At 40.0% G+C, this 21476-nt stretch overlaps 1 protein-coding gene across 1 annotated transcript in view; it reads left to right on the forward strand.

Annotated features, from left to right (window-relative positions):
- The window catches only part of loxl2a (lysyl oxidase-like 2a), a 111328-nt gene that overhangs the window by 81288 nt on the left and 8564 nt on the right, over positions 1-21476 (forward strand). The window contains exons 9-13 of the mRNA XM_034167060.1: positions 9362-9527; positions 10357-10597; positions 17323-17438; positions 17530-17666; positions 17957-18068. Coding sequence (XP_034022951.1) covers positions 9362-9527; positions 10357-10597; positions 17323-17438; positions 17530-17666; positions 17957-18068 — 772 coding nt within the window. The remainder of the gene's footprint in view (positions 1-9361; positions 9528-10356; positions 10598-17322; positions 17439-17529; positions 17667-17956; positions 18069-21476) is intronic.

Consider the following 21476-nt stretch of genomic DNA (forward strand, 5'->3'; position numbering starts at 1 on the left):
TATGAGTTCTTACGTTTCCTCTGGGCTTAAACAGGCTGAGTCAGAACATCAGAGCACCTCATGCTACGTGACTGATGGCTGCGATTAGACTTCAGCCAGCTGGATTTACACATAACCTTAATAAATCAGATACAAGAGTGTAATTAATGTTTCTGTTTATAAACTTCCAATATAAATATTTCTTAACACAACTGCAGGGCTGCCCTCTCTCACCCTTGCTGTTTGCTATTGAACCTTTGACTACTGCTTTGCGATCCTCCCCTTTATTTAATAGTATCTTGCTCAATGGCTCAGAATATAAAGTATCGCTGTATGCTGTTGATTTTTTATTATATATTTCCAATCCTGCAGCTTCCATTCCTGCCATCTTAAAAATTCTGGAGTATTTTGTTTGTTTGTTTTTTTTGGGGGGGTTTTTTTAGAACTTAAATTTTTTATTGAATTTTTTCATAACAACACAGCATATCACACAATCATACCTCAGTAATATATGTTACCTTAGTTATAGCACATCGTTGAACATACCATAAAATAAACATCACAATCAGTTTTTACAGGAAAGTATACGTGGCTTCAGCATCACAACATCCAGAGGGAAAATGAATGGGGATACCAATGCGCTGCCAACACAATATCCGAGAAATAGCAATTTAGGTGTACAAAATGTGGCTTTACATGAGTAAGGCTTCCGCACGACCCCACCGGGCAGCAAAAATAGGCTTTTGAAGTCTTAACATGTATGTTATCTTTTCCATTTGGTAAAGTTCCATTACCTTTTGGATCCAAATGTTGTAGGTGGGTGGCTCTAGTTGCAGCCACTTAATTGTAATACACTTCAAAGCTGCTGTAAGGATTTTGTTTGTTTTTGTTGTTGTTGTTTCTAATTTAAATTTGGGGAAAAGTGAATGTTTTCCAGTTAATGAGGCCTCACTGAAGCTTGACCAGTCTGTATTCCCATTTCAGTTAAATAACACCAGATTTAAATACCTGGGTATTACTGTGTCGTGTTCATTATCTAATATATTTTCAGATAATTATGCTGTTCCGCATTTTCTGTACTGTTATTGGGCTTTGTTTTTGGGTTGGATCACCTGATACTTCTTGGTGTAAACTGGAGCTATTTTCCTGTAAGGCATTCTCGATTTTGGCCTTACTTTATTCATCCTTGCCCACCAAAACCTCTCAATTCCCTGGCAATCCTGTAGTGTTGAACATTTAAGATTTGGTGTCATTTCAAATTTGAGGCTATCTCTCTTTTAGTGCCATTTAACAGGATTCATTTATTTCCCACTTCACTTTTGGACAAAGCCTTTTCCCTGTGGTCTGAAAAAGGCTTGAATTGTTTGAAAGACTTCTTTACTGGGGGGGGGGGGATTCCTTTGCCAACTTGTCCACCACTTATGGACTTCCTGTAACACATCTGTTTCATTATTTTAAAATCCGTAGCTTAATTTCTAAAACTTTTGTAAATTTTTCACTGATAAATGGTAAATGGACTGCATTTATATAGTGCTTTTCCATCTGCACCAGATGCTCAAAGCGCTTTACAAATAATGCTTCACATTCACCCCGATGTGAGGGTGCTGCCATACAAGGTACTCACTACACACCGGGAGCAACTAGGGGATTAAGGACCTTGCCCAAGGGCCCTTAGTGATCTTCCAGTCAGGCTGGGATTTGAACCGAGGATCCTCTGGTCTCAAGCCCAACGACCATCACCTCCCCGATGGTCTAGTGGTAATGATACCCCCTAAACAGTCCTGAGAAGATTTGCTCTCCCTTAATCCACATGAAAAAGGATCTATTTCAAAGTCTTATAGTTATCTTATCCGTTAAATTAGATTTGATCAGTAAAATTAAGATCGCATTCGAAAAGGAACTGGGTATGCAAATGAAGCTGTGGGATAATGCTATAGATAGGATTAGAACCACTTCCTCTTGTGCACGGCTTTGACTTACCCGATTTAAACTTCTGCATAGGTTTCATTTTTCTAAATCAATATTTCCTGAGATAGAAAACAAATGTGATAGATGCTATGGCTCTCCTTGCCATTCAAGTCATATGTACTTCCTTTGTCCAAACCTACATAGTTTCTTTGGTATTATATGGTAAATGGACTGCATTTATATAGCGCTTTTCCATCTGCATCAGAAGCTCAAAGTGCTTTACAATTATGCCTCACATTCATCCATTGACACTCACATTCACACACCGATGCCAGGGTGCTGCCATACAAGATACTCACTACACACCAGGAGTAACTAGGGGATTAAGGACCTTGCCCAGTGATTTTCTTGTCTGGCTGGGGTTTGAACCGTGGATCCTCTGGTCTGAAGCCCAATGCTTAACCACTAGACCATCACTTCACCTGCCAGAGTTCTTGGAATCCCTCTGCAATCATGCCCATTAGTAGCTAATTTGGGATGCCTGATAGTTCAGTTCCATTAACCTCCATACAGAGTTATATTACTCATTTACATCATTGATAGCGAGACAGACTATCTTGTTACATGGGAAATCAGCTAATTGTCTATGTCTCAATGGTTAAAAGAAACCATGTTTTATATAAAATTGGAGAAAATCAAAAATACATTGGATAGGCCACCGGCCAATACCCGACCTCAAATTTTTTCTGAAGCCTAAACATGTCCTTTATCCAAATTTGACTGGTAACAGTGTATAAACTGGGATGCACTATGCAATTTTAACATATTTCCGTTGATACTGTCAACTGTGTTGAAGAATCCACAGCAGGTCGTAAATTTGTCATTTTCATCATATCTCTGCTTCTACTTGCTGTAGAATCGTGTCTAAACTCATGTTTTTCAGGCCAAGGATTTCATTGGTAGTCCTTCTGGCAATCGATTACGAACCATTTTTGAGAAATTTGAGATGAAAATGATCAAAAGCTAATTTTTACATCGTTCTGATTTTTGTGGAATTCTTATTTGCACCCTTTGCTCAGCCAAAGTGAATCTTGCTAACAGACAAATAAATAAATAAACGGATATGATTTTATTACGTCCTTGGCAGACATAATAAAGTTAAAACAGCACATAAAACCAAAACATGTCACAGCACCTCTAGGTATTAAAAGCCGGCTTCATTTTTTTTTTTTTTTGGCTTAAATTTAAATCGTTTCGACACTACCTACTACTTGCTTTGAAATCCGAGACACATTTTCGGTCTATTGAATCAGCCGCACATCCGGGTACTCGGCAGCGTGCTTTGCAACACCGGTAACTTATCTGACATTCCATGACCAAATCTTTTTATTTTTTGTTTGCCGCGACCGAATCAATTGTTCCCCAATGCTATTTTAGATCACATCACGTGACCTTCGGTTCTAGGAGTCCTTAAGGTGGATGAGGCAGACACTGATGTTATGCAGAAGCAAACCGTAAGTGAAGTTTCCGCGGTTGACAAAAAGGCAAACCGGAAGTGACGTCGCCGTGAGTGAATCCTCATGGCGGGTGAAACACTCGATGTTCAGTATAAAAAGAACACTTTGGCTAAGCAAAGGGTGCAAATGGGAATTGCACAAAAAACGGAACCATGTAAAAATTAACTTTTGATCATTTTCATCTCAAATTTCTCAAAAATGGTTAGTAATGGATTGTCAGAAAGACCACCAATGGATTCCTTGACTAAAAAAAGTTTAGACACCGACATTATTACGGCAATTAGAAGCAAAGATATCATGAAAACTATAAATTTACGACCTGCTGTGGATTCTTCGACGCAGTTGACGGTGTCCGTGGAAATATTTTAAAATTGCATAGTGCATCCCAGTTTCTACACTGTTACGAGTCAAATTTGAAAAAGGATGCGTTTCAGCTTCAGAAAAAAATTGGTTTTGCTTTGACATGGGGGGGTTGGGTACATAGGATCGGGTATTGGCTGGTGGCCTAAGAGGATCCACTGGGAAGTTTTTTCATAAATGGCAACCTTTTATATCTTATTTCATGGAACTACAGGTGTTGCCGGATTTAACTCTCGTCTGCCACTGTTTGTACAGAATTATGTGGCTGCTCTGACTGGCCGGGGGCGGAGTGGGTTGGGGGCGTGCCTGGTGTGATTTTTATTTGTTTCTATTTTTATTTGAATTACTCTTTGAAATTTATGGTAGCTGATTATTATTACATACTTTTGTATTTAATCTTTTTCTGCCTCTTTTCCACCATATACAGTGGGGTAAAAAAGTATTTAGTCAGCCCCTGATTGTACAATTTCTCTTACTTAGAAAGATGAGAGAGGTCTGTAATTTTCAGCATAGGTACAATTCAACTGTGAGAGACAAAATGAAAAAAAAAATCCAGGAAATCACATTGTAGGATCTTTAAATAATTTATTTGTAAATTATGGTGGAAAATAAGTATTTGGTCAATAACAAAAGTTCAACTCAGTACTTTGTAACATAATCTTTGTTGGCAATGACAGAGGTCAAATGTTTCCTGTAAGTCTTCACCAGGTTTGCACACACTGTAGCTGGTATTTTGGCCCATTCCTCCATGCAGATCTCCTCTAGAGCAGTGATGTTTTGGGCTGTCGCTGGGGAACATGGACTTTCAACTCCCTCTACAGATTTTCTATGGGGTTGAGGTCTGGAGACTGGCTTGGCCACTCCAGGACCTTGAAATGCTTTTTACGGACCCATTCCTTCATTGCCCGAGTGGTGTGTTTGGGATCATTGTCATTCTGGAAGACCCAGCCATGTTGCATCTTCAATGCTCTCACTGATGGAAGGAGGTTTTGGCTGAAAATCTCACGATACACGGCCCCGTTCATTCTTCCCTTAACACGGATCAGTCGTCCTGTCCCCTTTGCAGAAAAACAGCCCCAAAGAATGATGTTTCTACCCCCATGCTTCACAGTAGGTATGGTGTTCTTGAAATGCAACTCAGCATCCGTCTTCCTCCAAACATGACTAGTTGAGTTTTTACTAAAAAGTTCTATTTTGGTTTAATCTGACCACATGATATTCTCCCAAGCCTCTTCTGGATCATCCATATGCTCTCTGGCAAACTTCAGACGGGCCTGGACATGTATTGGCTTAAGCAGGGGGACACGCTTGGCACTGCAGGATTTGAGTCCCTCTCTGTGTAGTGTGTAGCCCTTGTTACTTTGGTCCCAGCTCTCTGCAGTCATTCATCAGGTCCCTCCGTGTTGTTCTGGGATTTTTGTTCACCTTTCTCATGATCATTTTGACCCCACGGGATGAGATCTTGCGTGGATCCCCAAATTGAGGGAGATTATCAGTGGTCTTGTATGTCTTCCATTTTCTTACAATTGCTCCCACAGTTGATTTGTTCACACCAACCTGCTTGACTATTGTAGATTCACCCTTCCCAGCCTGGTGCACATCTACAATTTTCTTCCTGGTGTCCTTCGACAGCTCTTTGGTCTTGGCCATGGTTGAGTTTAGAGTCTGACTGTTTGAGGCTGTGGATAGGTGTTTTTTTTATACAGATAAGTTCAAACAGGTGCAATTAATACAGGTAACTGGTGGAGGACAGAAGAGCTTCTTGAAGAAGTTACAGGTCTGTGAGAGCCAGAAATCTTGCTTGTTTGTGGGTGACGAAATACTTATTTTCCACCATAATTTACAAATAAATTCTTTAAAAATCCTACAATGTTATTTCCTGGATTTTTTTTTTCTCATTTTGTCTCTCACAGTTGAAGTGTACCTATGTTGAAATTTACAGACCTCTCTCATCTTTCTAAGTAGGAGAACTTGCACAATCGGGGGCTGACTAAATACTTTTTTACCCCACTGTAGGAGGAGCTTTTTTTCTTTACATACTCAAAATGGAGAATTGTTTTGTTTTTCACATTGTATTGACAAACTGTTATTCTCTGAATAAAAAAAAAATCACAACAGTCTGAGCTGCCTGACCTTATGTGTTTATTTTTTATTTCACTCCCGACTTAGTGAATTAGAGAATTGTGCAATGACAGGTTTGACCTGTGTTTTACTAACTGCAAAGTCTATCTGCAAACATTTGTTAAATAAACAGACCTAGGCTTTGGAAATAAAAAAATAAATAAGTAAATAAAAAAAACCCCTCTGAGAAATAAGCTCAATTCAAGCAATTATGTAACTTTAAAACTACACAAAATATTGAGAGAAACAGGGAGCATTAGAAGTGTCTGCTTTAGCTGCTTTCAGCCAAAACCCTTTCTGCAGGGTTAAGTGGATTTGTGACTGTGTTATTTTAGATTTATAAATCAAATCAAATCTATTTTATTTATCTAGCGCCAAATCACAACAAACAGTTGCCCCAAGGCGCTTTATATTGTAAGGCAAAAGCCATACAATAATTACAGAAAAACCCCAACAGTCAAAACGACCCCCTATGAGCAAGCACTTGGCAACAGTGGGAAGGAAAAACTCCCTTTTAACAAACCTCCAGCATAACCAGGCTCAGGGAGGGGCAGTCTTCTGCTGGGACTGGTTGGGGCTAAGGGGAGAGAATCAGGAAAAAGACATGCTGTGGAAGAGAGTAGAGATCAATCACCAATGATTAAAAGCAGAGTGGTGCATACAGAGCAAAAAGAGGTGAATAAAAAGAAACACTGGGTGCATCATGGGAAACCCCCCAGCAGTCTAAGTCTATAGCAGCATAACTAAGGGATGGTTCAGGGTCACGTGATCCAGCCCTAACTATAAGCTTTTTCAAAAAGGAAAGTTTTAAGCTTAATCTTAAAAGTAGAGAGGGTGTCTGTCTCCCTAATCCGAATTGGGAGCTGGTTCCACAGTAGAGGAGCCTGACAGCTGAAGGCTCTGCCTCCATTCTACTCTTACAAACCCTAGGAACTACAAGTAAGCCTGCAGTCTGAGAGCGAAGTGCTCTATTGGGGTGATATGGTACTACGAGGTCCCTAAGATAAGATGGGACCTGATTATTCAAAACCTTATAAGTAAGAAGAAGAATTTTAAATTCTATTCTGGAATTAACAGGGAGCCAATGAAGAGAGGCCAATATGGGTGAAATATGCTCTCTCCTTCTAGTCCCTGTCAGCACTCTAGCTGCAGCATTTTGAATTAACTGAAGGCTTTTCAGGGAACTTTTAGGACAACCTGATAATAATGAATTACAGTAATCCAGCCTAGAAGAAATAAATGCATGAATTAGCTTTTCAGCATCACTCTGAGACAAGACCTTTCTAATTTTAGAGATATTGCGCAAATGCAAAAAAGCAGTCCTACATATTTGCTTAATATGCGCATTGAAGGACATATCCTGATCAAAAATGACTCCAAGATTTCTCACAGTATTACTGGAGGTCAGGGTAATGCCATCCAGAGTAAGGATCTGGTTAGACACCATGTTTCTAAGGTTTGTGGGGCGAAGTACAATAACTTCAGTTTTATCTGAATTTAAAAGCAGGAAATTAGAGGTCATCCATGTCTTTATGTCTGAAAGACATTCCTGCAGTTTAACTAATTGGTGTGTGTCCTCTGGCTTCATGGATAGATAAAGCTGGGTATCATCTGCGTAACAATGAAATTTTAAGCAATGCTTTCTAATAACACTGCCTAAGGGAAGCATGTATAAAGTGAATAAAACTGGTCCTAGCACAGAACCTTGTGGAACTCCATAATTACCCTTAGTCTGTGAACAAGACTCCCCATTTACATGAACAAATTGTAATCTATTAGATAAATATGATTCAAACCACTGCAGCGCAGTGCCTTTAATACCTATGGCATGCTCTAATCTCTGTAATAAAATTTTATGGTCAACAGTATCAAAAGCTGAGGTCTAACAGGACAAGCACAGAGATGAGTCCACTGTCTGAGGCCATAAGAAGATCATTTGTAACCTTCACTAATGCTGTTTCTGTACTATGATGAATTCTGAAACCTGACTGAAACTCTTCAAATAGATCATTCCTCTGCAGATGATCATTTAGCTGTTTTACAACTACCCTTTCAAGAATTTTTGAGAGAAAAGGAAGGTTGGAGATTGGCCTATAATTAGCTAAGATAGCTGGGTCAAGTGATGGCTTTTTAAGTAATGGATTAATTACTGCCACCTTAAAAGCCTGTGGTACATATATTTAAGATCGAAGCATTAACTAATGGTAGGGCTTCCTTGAGCAGCCTGGTAGGATCGGGGTCTAATAGACATGCTGATGGTTTGGAGGAAGTAACTAATGAAAATAACTCAGACAGAACAATTGGAGAGAAAGAGTCTAGCCAAATACCAGCATTACTGAAGGCAGCCGAACATAAAGATATGTCTTTGGGATGGTTATGAATATTTTTTTCTCTAATAGTTAAAATTTTATTTGCAAAGAAAGTCATGAAGTCATTACTAGTTAAAGTTAAAGGAATACTCGGCTCAATAGAGCTCTGACTCTTTGTCAGCCTGGCTACAGTGCTGAAAAGAAACCTGGGGTTGTTCTTATTTTCTTCAATTAGTGATGAATAGTAAGATGTCCTAGCTTTACGGGGGGCTTTTTATAGAGCAACAGACTCTTTTTCCAGGCTAAATGAAGATCTTCTAAATTAGTGAGACTCCATTTCCTCTCCAGCTTATAGGTTATCTGCTTTAAGCTGCGAGTTTGTGGGTTATACCACGGAGTCAAGCATTTCTGATTTAAGGCTCTCTTTTTCAGAGGAGCTACAGCATCCAAAGTTGTGCTCACTGAGGATGTAAAGCTATTGACGAGATAATCTATCTCACTCACAGAGTTTAGGTAGCTACTCTGCACTGTGTTGGTATATGGCATTGAAGAACATAACAAAGAAGGAATCATATCCTTAAACCTAGTTACAGCGCTTTCAGAAAGACTTCTACTGTAATGAAACTTATTCCTCACTGCTGGGTAGTCCATTAAAGTAAATGTAAATGTTATTAAGAAATGATCAGACAACAGGGGGTTTTCAGGTTATAACATAACTACTGTTAAAGCATCAGAATTTTTTTATGTGTCTGAATTTGTACATTTCTGTGCAGCAATACCGTCTATCGTTGACCCCATTAACTCCACACTTATCCCTCTCTGTCTTTTCTTTTGTGGCTGCAATCACACAAAATCCTGTCCGTAACTAAAAATGGGGACAGCTGAAAGACAAACAACAACAACGTTGAGGGAGTAGTGGAGCAGTTTTTTTGCCAAATTAGTGTCATTTTGTCCTCATATGTCCTTTTGATTTGGTAAGTTACAAGAAGCTTTCATTGTTTTTGATGTAGTGCGATAAACTAGAGATGATGGACTCATCTCACCCTCTATCCACTCTCTGTATTTTAGTGGATTCATGCCTTGACTTTTCCAAAGCTGAAGAATAGTTCATTGTATTTGATAGATTTCTTGAAAGGTGTTACTGAAAAATTTCTTCTCTTTTGTCAGGAGACATGGTACTGGCAAGGAGATTCTTCATCTGAAAATGTGGTGATGAGTGGAGTGAGATGTTCAGGAACTGAGCTGACCTTAGATCAGTGTCTCCATCATGGGAAACATCTCCAGTGTCCCAGAGGTGGTGGACGCTTTGCTGCTGGTGTCTCCTGCACTCAGAGTAAGAAACTACAGTCCTGGTCAGAATTATTGTCTTGGACTTTATTTACATCAACCGTGAAGTACAAACAGTGGTACTGTATGGTAAATTTATGTATAGTGGGCGGTTCACAAAAACTGAGTGAACAAACAAATCAAAATCAAATCAAATCAATTTTATTTATATAGCGCCAAATCACAACAAACAGTTGCCCCAAGGCACTTTATATTGTAAGGCAAGGCCATACAATAATTACGGAAAAACCCCAACGGTGGTAGTACAAGAAGGAAGGTAGTGAGGGAAGCCACCAAGACAACCGTGACAGTTGTAGAGGAGTTGTGGGTGTCTGTGTTGTGGGCATCGTGTAACTTTTGTGTTTTGCATCATCAGTTACACAACCTAAATGGTGGAGAAAAGCAGATTTTCTTCAAGACATGAAATGTCAAGTTTGCCAGACAGCACATGGAAGACTCAAACCCATATTCAGGGGTGCCCAAGTTCGGTCCTCGAGATCTACCTTCCTGACACTCTGCATTGTCTCCCTGCTCCAACACACCTGAATCCAATGAAAGGCTCATTAAAAGCCTGCTAATGAGTCTTTCATTGGACTCAGGTGTGTTGGAACAGGGAGACAACTAAGAGTGTCAGGAAGGTAGATCTTGAGGACCGAGCTTGGGCAATCTATTTTCTTGAAAATTAAAGTCCTCTTCTACTCCATCATGAAGTGGTGTACATGGCTTACATTATAACTACTTACATCCAAACTTTTGACTGTTGTTGACTTTGAGATGCTGTCTGTGATACACACTGTTGTGAAACACAAGCTCACTTGTTAGTGTTCCCGTCCCAGCTGCCCCAGACCTCGTCCTGAATGCAGCGATTGTAGAGCAGACCACCTACCTGGAGGACAGACCCCTGTACATACTGCAGTGTGCCAAGGAGGAGGCCTGTCTGTCCAGCAGTGCAGACACAGCCAGCTCCAGCTCCTATCGCCGCCTGCTCCGCTTCTCTTCCCAGATCCACAACAACGGGCAGTCAGACTTCAGGCCACGGGCAGGGCAACAGTCCTGGATTTGGCATGAGTGTCACAGGTGGGCTGTCTGATTTTGTGACTCTATGAAAGCTGACGTAACTGCAGCAGAGTTTACTGGTAAGCGAAGGGCACTGGGTTCACTTGTATAAGTGTTTTCCAGCATGATACTGAACCTTTCAATTACTCAATGTTAGGGCCCCTTACCCTTCACACAAACGTGCAACAAAATTGTACTTGGAAAAATGTGAGTTGGTTAGCAAATCCCAGCTTGTTGTCACGGCGGACGGCTGTCCGGCATCTGTAGCGACTGGACCTGCAAAGCAGACTCCCAGACTTGGCGTAGGAGTAGGAAAAAACATGATCTTTATTCCAGGCTTAGGTTTGGTGCAAAGGTGATCAAGCAGCGGAGCAGAGGTACAATTGTGGTCGGACAAAAACATAGTCATGATCAAGCAGGGGTCAAGGCACAAGCAAACACAGTAATCAAAGATGAGGCAACAGGTGTGGTAGAGGAGAACAGAGCAATATTTGGTACATGGCTAGACAAAAACAGGACTGAGAACAAAAGTCTTGAATGTGTGCAAGAAGCAACAGCAAACTGGCGGTGAGCTGTGAGACTGTGATGGTTTAAATAAGGAACAAACAAATCAGGGTGATGTGAAGCAGGTGTTAATTTGGTGTCCTAGCAAGTGAGGGAGGATAACACAAGGTGGAGTGATGTAAGACTCGAGGATGTGTGAACAGATGCAAGCGCGTGAGTGGAAGAGAACACAAAGCAGAAAGGGTCACAGTGAGAAACGAAGACACAATGCAGGTGCAGTGATGTGGAGTGAGAACACAATCAGATGTGCTTGAGGAAAACAGAGAACAAAGATCAGATAGACTATAACACAACTATGAACATCAACCAGGCATGAACATGAGAACTAAAAAGCGAAAATAAACAAAAAAGCGAAGACAAAACTAAACTGGAACTGACTGTGATACCAGATGACAAAACCAACAAAGACTAAACAATTAACAGAAAACAAAACCCGATACTACAGCATAACCCAAATCACAAATGAGATAGGCAAAATAAACAAGTGATAAACAAATGATTCATAATGAAAACACAAACCAGCTGAACAAAACTAGAACGGAACTGAACTAATGGCTAAAGTATGAACAGTAACAAAGAAACAAAGTGGCAAAACAGAACAGAAAATAAACACATGATGAAAAATAAAATAACTAATAAATCAAAGCTGGAGCAGATGGTGAGTAAAAGAAAGAGCTAAAATTTAAACTATAACCCCGATCAGGGCCGAGCAAGACACTTGTGTAGATAATAACTCAAAATGCTATCATGAATGTCACCAACATAATGAGCACTCAGTGAAGATGGATTAGTCAGTAGTGACCTTTGACACACCAGATCAATTCCTAAAGCAACTTTGTTTTACCCTTGTAATATTATATAGACATGTCTGCCACCTGCTGGATAGTTAGTGAACGCTGGTTTTATAATCAAAATTTGGAAACACCTGTTTGGATAGAATGTGTGGCTGGGAATGATACGTACTATAACTTCATCAGTATTGCAAATTAATGATGGCAGACTCAAAACACTGTTGGGGAACGTTTTGATGCTTTTGCAAAACTCACATTTCCAAACATTGTTTCGGACTCCATATCAAAAGGAAGAAATTACGTGCTGTGCTAAAACCAGGCCTGATTACATCACCTTACAGTTGATTTGCTCCTTCTTGTTTTGAAACATAACAAAATGATTGAATTCAGGTCAAGATGAATTAAGCTGTTTATTGATTCATAAACAATGCGTAAGTACAAATGAAAAAAAGTAAAAGTTGCGTCATTAATGGAAAAGCTACTCTCAGTGCAGTATCTGTGCATGAAGACCCTGTGTCCATACACACTACTCACATTTATTAAAGGAGCAGGTACAAATTTTAGGTTGTGTTATATCCAGTGGTGGGCACAGTTCCACTAATCCGCTAATTATCAAAGCTAAAGTTTTAGTTATCAGATTTGTGTTTCAAATAACTTTGAAAACCATCATCCGACCAATTATCTATGTTTTGGTCTGATCATTTTTAGACCACTAACATATTTTTGGATGTGTGGTGAACAAAGCTTTATAGTTGAATCAGTTGAGTACCTACCTGTTAAATGTTTTGTAGTTGATGTGCTGTTCTATCCTCTGCAAACAGAGGATAGCTGATTCCAGAAGAAACCACTTTATCCTCTGCAGGCAAAGGACAACTGGTTACAGAAAACAAAAAAAAAAAGCAAAAAGCTTATTGCTTTTGACCCCATAGTGATACACTGGTAATATCACCCAAGTCACCTAGAGGCATACAGTTTTAACTTATGGTTAAAATTGTAACCAAACTAATTTCTGACAAGTTATTTAAATTAACGTAAGTTAACGATATATGTTTTAGTTTTAAGGTATTGCACTAATTTTGAAGGTTTTAGTGTGGACATGCTGTCTCCAGGTGCATTATGGGTAATGTCAGTACATTCACAACAGAAGAAATGTATTTGAGATGCTCTGATCAGGCTCCCCACAGACAACAGCATTAAACCCTTTGTATATTGTGCCTAAAACTCTTGTGAACATATTCTCTGGGTTTATAGACATTATTGTGTTTGTTTTATATAAAAACGCCAAAAGCCCAGGTCAGTAGTATGTGTCTGCAGAGCAGGGGGCTGTTCGTTTACAGCTACATGTTTACGGCTGCACTTTCAGGCCGCACGCTGCTTCTTCTACTGACGTCGATTCAGAGCATTTCTTTAGAGACTGCGCCACCTACCTGTGATTCAAGAGCGTGACTTGCTATTTTCAAATTTGATTTCACTCCAAATATACTTACAATTCAACTAAATCAGTTAATACGTCTCTAGAGCCTATAAGGCTGCACTTTCAAGAGCACATAGTATTGCACAAAAAATAGTACTTCAGGTCCTACCTATAATTGTAAAGGTTAAATGTACCCAAAAATCTTTAAAAAGTTAAGCTTTTAAAGGTTTATTCCACCCAAAAATATTACTTATTAATAAAAAAAACTGTGTTTCATGCATTGGGACAAAATGTGTAGCAATATAATGTTATAATCAGGTAATTTATCTAAATCAGTTAGTACGTCTCTCGAGCCTATAAGGCTGCACTTTCAGGAGCACATAGTACTGCACAAAAAGTAGTACTTCAGGTCCTACCTATAATTGTAAAGGTTAAATGTACCCAAAAATCTTTAAAAAGTTAAGCTTTTAAAGGTTTATTCCACCCAAAAATATTACTTATTAATAAAAAAAACTTTCATGTATTGCGGGACAAAATGTGTAGCAATATAATGTTATAATCATGTAAATTAATAATGTAATCATATGGTGTGGTCACTGTGTTCTCTCGATCTACAACAGGACAGTTTGAAAGTTTTGAACAAGGTGATAAACAAAGACAATGCTGGAGGCAGATATTTAAATTTATTTTTACATTACTAAACCAAAATAAAAGCTTAAAACACAGAGACACACACACACACACATACACACACATAGAGATCCAAAATGCCGGAAGAGCATCAAGTTATGTGGACATCACTGAAGTAGCTCCTCAGTCTCATTTCAGAGCCTCCTGGGAGACAGTAATATATATATATATATATATATATATATATATATATATATATATATATATACACGAGGTCTATTAGAAAAGAAACCGACCGTTTTATTTTTTAAAAAAACTATATGGATTTGGTTCATATGTTTTTACGTCAGCCAAGCTTGAACCTTCGTGCGCATGCGTGAGTTTTTCCCCACACCTGTCGGTGACGTCATTCGCCTGTGAGCACGCCTTGTGGGAGGAGTGGTCCAGCCCCCTCATCGGATTTTCATTGTCTGCGAAGTTGCTGAGAGACTGGCGCTGTGCTTCATCAAATTTTTTTCAAAAACTGTGAGGCACATCTGAGTGGATGGAAAAACACCTCCGTGTTGATAACCATTTGTAAAATCCAGGCGGCTTTTGGTGGCTTTCAGTTGAGTGAGTATCTGAGAAATTGTTTAACAGCAGGGCATGTTCCAAATTGTCCTTAAGGCTTCCAACGGAGGTGTTTTTCTTGTGGCGGGCGCGCTGCGCCGGCTGCGAGCCGACGCACCAATCCGGTCGCACGTCTTTCATTAAAAAAATCTCCTTTAACAGTGGAATGTCCGGATAAACTGCTGATTCCGACCTCTTCTGAAAGTTCTCTGTTCTCTCACGACGTCCTGGGTCAACAGAGGCTTAAATTTGGAGGTTTTCAGCTTGAAACAGGATGACGACGTCACCTCGGAGCGCTGCTCGATGTCCCGCTCCGTGGGAAGTCCTTACAGCGATAGAAACAATCCAAAATCTCTCATCAGCCGTTAAAATTTTCACCGAAAACCAGCTTAATTTGTCGAATGGTGTCCACTCGGATGTGCCTCACAGTTTTGGAAAAGATTTTGATGAAGCACAGCGCCAGTCTCTCAGCAACTTCTCAGACAAAGGAATTCCGACAAGGGGGCTGGACCACTCCTCCCACAAGGCGTGCTCACAGGAGAATGACGTCACCGACAGGCGTGAAAAAACTCTCGCATGCCCACGAGGGTTCAAGCTTGGCTGATGTAATCACACGTGATTCAAATCCATATGGTTTTTTAAAAAAATAATAAGGTCGGATACTTTTCTAATAGACCTCGTATATATATATATTTTGTTTTGGCAAGTTTTCACGGTCTCTACTGCCATCTACTGGCCAGTAGTGTTCTATTTATTTTGACCCCGGTTATATCAGACGATTATCAAAATAACAACTTGACTTTTTTTTTTTTTACAAATAAAAAAGGCATATTTTACAAAAGCACATTTATATGTAAACACCAACACACACACGTCACATTAACGTGTTGGTTTTTACATAGAATGAATGAGTCACTTTTCAATTTCAATGACAATTTTTTTTCCTTTATATAGCGCCAAATCACAACAGAGTTGCCTCAAGGCGCTTCACACAGGTAAGGTCTAACCTTACCAACCCCCCAGAGCAACAGTGGTAAGGAAAAACTCCCTCTGAGGAAGAAACCTCAAGCAGACCAGAGTCAAAGGGGTGACCCTCTGCTTGGGCCATGCTACAAACATAAATTGCAGAACAATTCACAGAACAGTTCATGGACGAATATACAAGAAATGCTGTTGGTGCACAGGACAGGAGGGTCGCCAACACAAATACAACTCCCATCTCTGGATGGAGCTGCACCTTAAACAAAGGGAAAAAACAGAATTAGGCATCAGAAAGACAAAGAAAAGACTGTATAATTTGCCAGCATTAAACAACAAGAAAAACAGAAGAAATACTAAGCTAAGCTTCACTAAAAGACCCAGAATTTAGGTAAAGTTGAGGCCGCGACAAGCTCCGTTTACTAATAAAGTGAATTAAAAGAGTAAAAAGCGTAAAACAAAACTGTACCAGTATGCTAGCCATATGAAAGGGAAAATAAGTGCATCTTAAGTCTGGACTTGAAAGTCTCCACAGAATCTGACTGTTATATTGACGCAGGGAGACCATTCCACAGAACTGGGGCACGATAAGAGAAAGCTTTGTGACCCGCAGACTTCTTATTCACCCTAGGGACACAAAGCCCGCTTCAACCAATCAGTGTTAGCAGAGACACATTTTACCCATAATCCCTTTGGCATCTGTCTGTGTTTGTTACAAAACTTCAGAATTAGTGCATTATTTAAAATTAAAAGATATATATTTTAACTTTGTAAAATTACAAAATTTACATTAATGGAGTTTTTCTATCATATTAATTTTATTTATAACCCAAAACCATAAGTTAGCACTGCTTTATTTTCCAAGACCTCCACCTCACGTGACACTACTGTTGAGTAGAGAGTGGAGTTTTGCTGCTCCTCTCAGCTGCTTCACTGCTGGAAGCTATGTAGTAAACAGGAGCTTCCAGTAGTGGGCAGGGTGCTTAAATACAGAAGTGCTGAGTCATTGTTTGAGTCTGTAGTCACCTTTGATGCTACCAGAAGTGATTGTGGTGTTAAAACTGAAAATCAGCTTGTTAGTAGTTGCAAGTGTACTGGAGACAATGCTGAAAGTTATTGGTTAGCTGTAGCTTCCGATAAAGTTTTGGGTGGTTTAGCTTTATAAAATATAATTTTTTAGTTAGCTGATTATCTGTTATCGAAGCTAGCTTTTTGGTTAGCTGTATCATTGCAAATGAATGGAAATAATTGTGTATATATGTGTTTTGGTACTTATGCATATTCTTGAGTGATTTGGCAGTTTTTTCTCACAATTAAAATCCACAAAATAACCCAGATCAATCAAGTCTGAAAGTTACCCCATAACAAAACAGCTCGGTATGCCAACAAAACATTTATTAAGCCAAATTCAGACATGAATCAATACCTGTTCAGGGTCTTGGAGGAGCTGGAGTTTGTCCGAGCGCACATTGGATGAGTCAGGATACATTCTGGAAAAGTAGTCCGTCCATCACAGGGCAGGGGATCGAATCTTCAGTACACACTTAACTTTTATACAGAGTAAAGTAGAATGTTTATTAACATTTTGATGATGTCAATGCCAGTGTTTTCTTGAGACCACTGCATCCCTGTCTCTTTACTGTTTGGGAAAAAGCCTAATTTATTTTGAAGAAGACTGATGTTTCCACAGATGCATGTACAGTGTGTTACTGTGGAGTTGCTGTATGTGTGGTGTGCAGTGTTTCCTTTGTCCTTCTCAGACATTACCACAGTATGGAAATTTTCACCCACTACGACTTGCTGAGCCCGAATGGAACCAAAGTGGCAGAGGGACACAAAGCCAGCTTCTGCCTGGAGGACACCCACTGTGTCGAAGGTCAGCACACACACGTCTTCCTTCAGTTTGATTCAAATGATAATATTTATGCCAATTATACAAAAACTAAATCTGCACTGAATGCTGACAGGTGTTCAGAAGAGATACGAATGTGCCAACTTTGGGGTACAGGGCATCACAGTTGGATGCTGGGATACCTACAGGCATGACATCGACTGTCAGTGGATCGACATCACAGATGTGAAGCCTGGTGACTACATCCTCCAGGTGGGTGTGTTAATGGATCCATAACTGATACGTCCGCTGCTGGATAGACTCATTTCCAGCTAGCTCAGGCTAACAGACCATACAAATGCTGAGAGATTGTTTACCAGAGTTAAAAACACGGGCAGCTGTAGCTTCACAGTTTGTTTCTGACTGACACTGTTTGCCTGATGTGTTTTGTGTTGTAGTTTCCGCCATTACAAAATACACTTGCTGAATTAAAAGCAAGGAAACAGTTACGTGACATCCAGACTCAAACTCACGTTGAATATAAATGTTGTGTGCTCTGTCAGGTTGTGATAAACCCCAACTATGAGGTTGCCGAATCAGATTACACCAACAACATCATGACGTGCAGATGCCGATACGACGGCCAACGGATATGGACATACAGCTGTCATATAGGTGAGACCATTGCTACCTATTATTGTAGTTCAAGCAAATATTCTCTGATATAGACTAATCTGACATAAATTGCTAAATTGGAATTGATTGCTACAAAAAAAATAAAAATAAAAACTCTTCCATGGAGTAACACCACCAGAAAAACAACCAGGTGGTGTTTAATGTGAGTCATTCTCGCTGACTGCAAAAGACTTGCAACCAAATGTTAAATATGATGACTAATATTATTTAAACTTGTCCTCTTATTTTGTGTTTGGGGAGAGTGTAGGTGAGCAACAGTTTCCACATTCTCCATCTCACAAATTGTCAGCATCCTCACGTTGAAATAAAGTGGTTTCAGTTCAGATTCATAGAGCAAACTCTTTATGAATGCACCATTTACAACTTCATATACGAGGGCTGTCAATAAAGTATAGGTCCTTTTTATTTTTTTCAAAAACTATATGGATTTCATTCATATGCTTTTACGTCAGACATGCTTGAACCCTCGTGCGCATGCGTGAGTTTTTCCACGCCTGTCGGTGACGTAATTCGCCTGTGAGCACTCCTTGTGGGAGGAGTCGTCCAGCCCCTCGTCGGCATTCCTTTGTCTGAGAAGTTGCTGAGAGACTGGCGCTTTGTTTGATCAAAATTTTTTCTAAACCTGTGAGACACATCGAAGTGGACACGGTTCGAAAAATTAAGCTGGTTTTCAGTGAAAATTTTAACGGCTGATGAGAGATTTTGAGGTGATACTGTCGCTTTAAGGATTTCCCACGGTGCGAGATGTCGTGCCGCACTCCCAGGCGCTGTCGTCAGCCTGTTTCAGGCTGAAAACCTCCACATTTCAGGCTCTGTTGATCCAGGACGTCGTGAGAGAACAGAGAAGTTTCAGAAGAAGTCGGTTTCAGCATTTTATCCGGATATTCCACTGTTAAAGGAGATTTTTTTAATGAAAGACGTGCGGACGGGTCCGCGCGTCGGGACGCAGCCGGCGCGAAGTTCCGCCACAGGAAAAACACCTCCGTTGGAAGCCTTAAGGACAAGTTGGAACATGTCCAGCTGTTAAACAATTTCTCATATACTCACTCCACTGAAAGCCATCAAAAGCCGCCTGGATTTTACAAATGGTTATCAACACGGAGGTGTTTTTCGTGTGCTGCCGCACCACGCCGGCTGCGTCCCGACGCGCGGACCCGTCCGCACGTCTTTCATTAAAAAAAATCTCCTTTAACAGTGGAATATCAATCAATCAATTTCAATCAATTTTTTTTTTATATAGCGCCAAATCACAACAAACAGTTGCCCCAAGGCGCTTTATATTGTAAGGCAAGGCCATACAATAATGATGTAAAACCCCAACGGTCAAAACGACCCCCTGTGAGCAAGCACTTGGCTACAGTGGGAAGGAAAAACTCCCTTTTAACAGGAAGAAACCTCCAGCAGAACCAGGCTCAGGGAGGGGCAGTCTTCTGCTGGGACTGGTTGGGGCTGAGGGAGAGAACCAGGAAAAAGACATGCTGTGGAGGGGAGCAGAGATCGATCACTAATGATTAAATGCAGAGTGGTGCATACAGAGCAAAAAGAGAAAGAAACAGTGCATCATGGGAACCCCCCAGCAGTCTACGTCTATAGCAGCATAACTAAGGGATGGTTCAGGGTCACCTGATCCAGCCCTAACTATAAGCTTTAGCAAAAAGGAAAGTTTTAAGCCTAATCTTAAAAGTAGAGAGGGTGTCAGTCTCCCTGATCTGAATTGGGAGCTGGTTCCACAGGAGAGGAGCCTGAAAGCTGAAGGCTCTGCCTCCCATTCTACTCTTACAAACCCTAGGAACTACAAGTAAGCCTGCAGTCTGAGAGCGAAGCGCTCTATTGGGGTGATATGGTACTACGAGGTCCCTAAGATAAGATGGGACCTGATTATTCAAAACCTTATAAGTAAGAAGAAGAATTTTAAATTCTATTCTAGAATTAACAGGAAGCCAATGAAGAGAGGCCAATATGGGTGAGATATGCTCTCTCCTTCTAGTCCCCGTCAGCACTCTAGCTGCAGCATTTTGAATTAACTGAAGGCTTTTTAGGGAACTTTTAGGACAACCTGATAATAATGAATTACAATAGTCCAGCCTAGAGGAAATAAATGCATGAATTAGTTTTTCAGCATCACTCTGAGACAAGACCTTTCTGATTTTAGAGATATTGCGTAAATGCAAAAAAGCAGTCCTACATATTTGTTTAATATGCGCTTTGAATGACATATCCTGATCAAAAATGACTCCAAGATTTCTCACAGTATTACTAGAGGTCAGGGTAATGCCATCCACAGTAAGGATCTGGTTAGACACCATGTTTCTAAGATTTGTGGGGCCAAGTACAATAACTTCAGTTTTATCTGAGTTTAAAAGCAGGAAATTAGAGGTCATCCATGTCTTTATGTCTGTAAGACAATCCTGCAGTTTAGCTAATTGGTGTGTGTCGTCTGGCTTCATGGATAGATAAAGCTGGGTATCATCTGCGTAACAATGAAAATTTAAGCAATACCGTCTAATAATACTGCCTAAGGGAAGCATATATAAAGTGAATAAAATTGGTCCTAGCACAGAACCTTGTGGAACTCCATAATTAACTTTAGTCTGTGAAGAAGATTCCCCATTTACATGAACAAATTGTAATCTATTAGACAAATATGATTCAAACCACCGCAGCGCAGTGCCTTTAATACCTATGGCATGCTCTAATCTCTGTAATAAAATTTTATGGTCAACAGTATCAAAAGCAGCACTGAGGTCTAACAGAACAAGCACAGAGATGAGTCCACTGTCCGAGGCCATAAGAAGATCATTTGTAACCTTCACTAATGCTGTTTCTGTACTATGATGAATTCTAAAACCTGACTGAAACTCTTCAAATAGACCATTCCTCTGCAGATGATCAGTTAGCTGTTTTACAACTACCCTTTCAAGAATTTTTGAGAGAAAAGGAAGGTTGGAGATTGGCCTATAATTAGCTAAGATAGCTGGGTCAAGTGATGGCTTTTTAAGTAATGGTTTAATTACTGCCACCTTAAAAGCCTGTGGTACATAGCCAACTAACAAAGATAGATTGATCATATTTAAGATCGAAGCATTAAATAATGGTAGGGCTTCCTTGAGCAGCCTGGTAGGAATGGGGTCTAATAAACATGTTGATGGTTTGGATGAAGTAACTAATGAAAATAACTCAGACAGAACAATCGGAGAGAAAGAGTCTAACCAAATACCGGCATCACTGAAAGCAGCCAAAGATAACGATTCGTCTTTGGGATGGTTATGAGTAATTTTTTCTCTAATAGTTAAAATTTTGTTAGCAAAGAAAGTCATGAACTCATTACTAGTTAAAGTTAATGGAATACTCAGCTCAATAGAGCTCTGACTCTTTGTCAGCCTGGCT

This window comes from Thalassophryne amazonica, chromosome 3 (assembly GCF_902500255.1).
Source record: "Thalassophryne amazonica chromosome 3, fThaAma1.1, whole genome shotgun sequence".
Lineage (NCBI taxonomy): Eukaryota > Metazoa > Chordata > Actinopteri > Batrachoidiformes > Batrachoididae > Thalassophryne > Thalassophryne amazonica.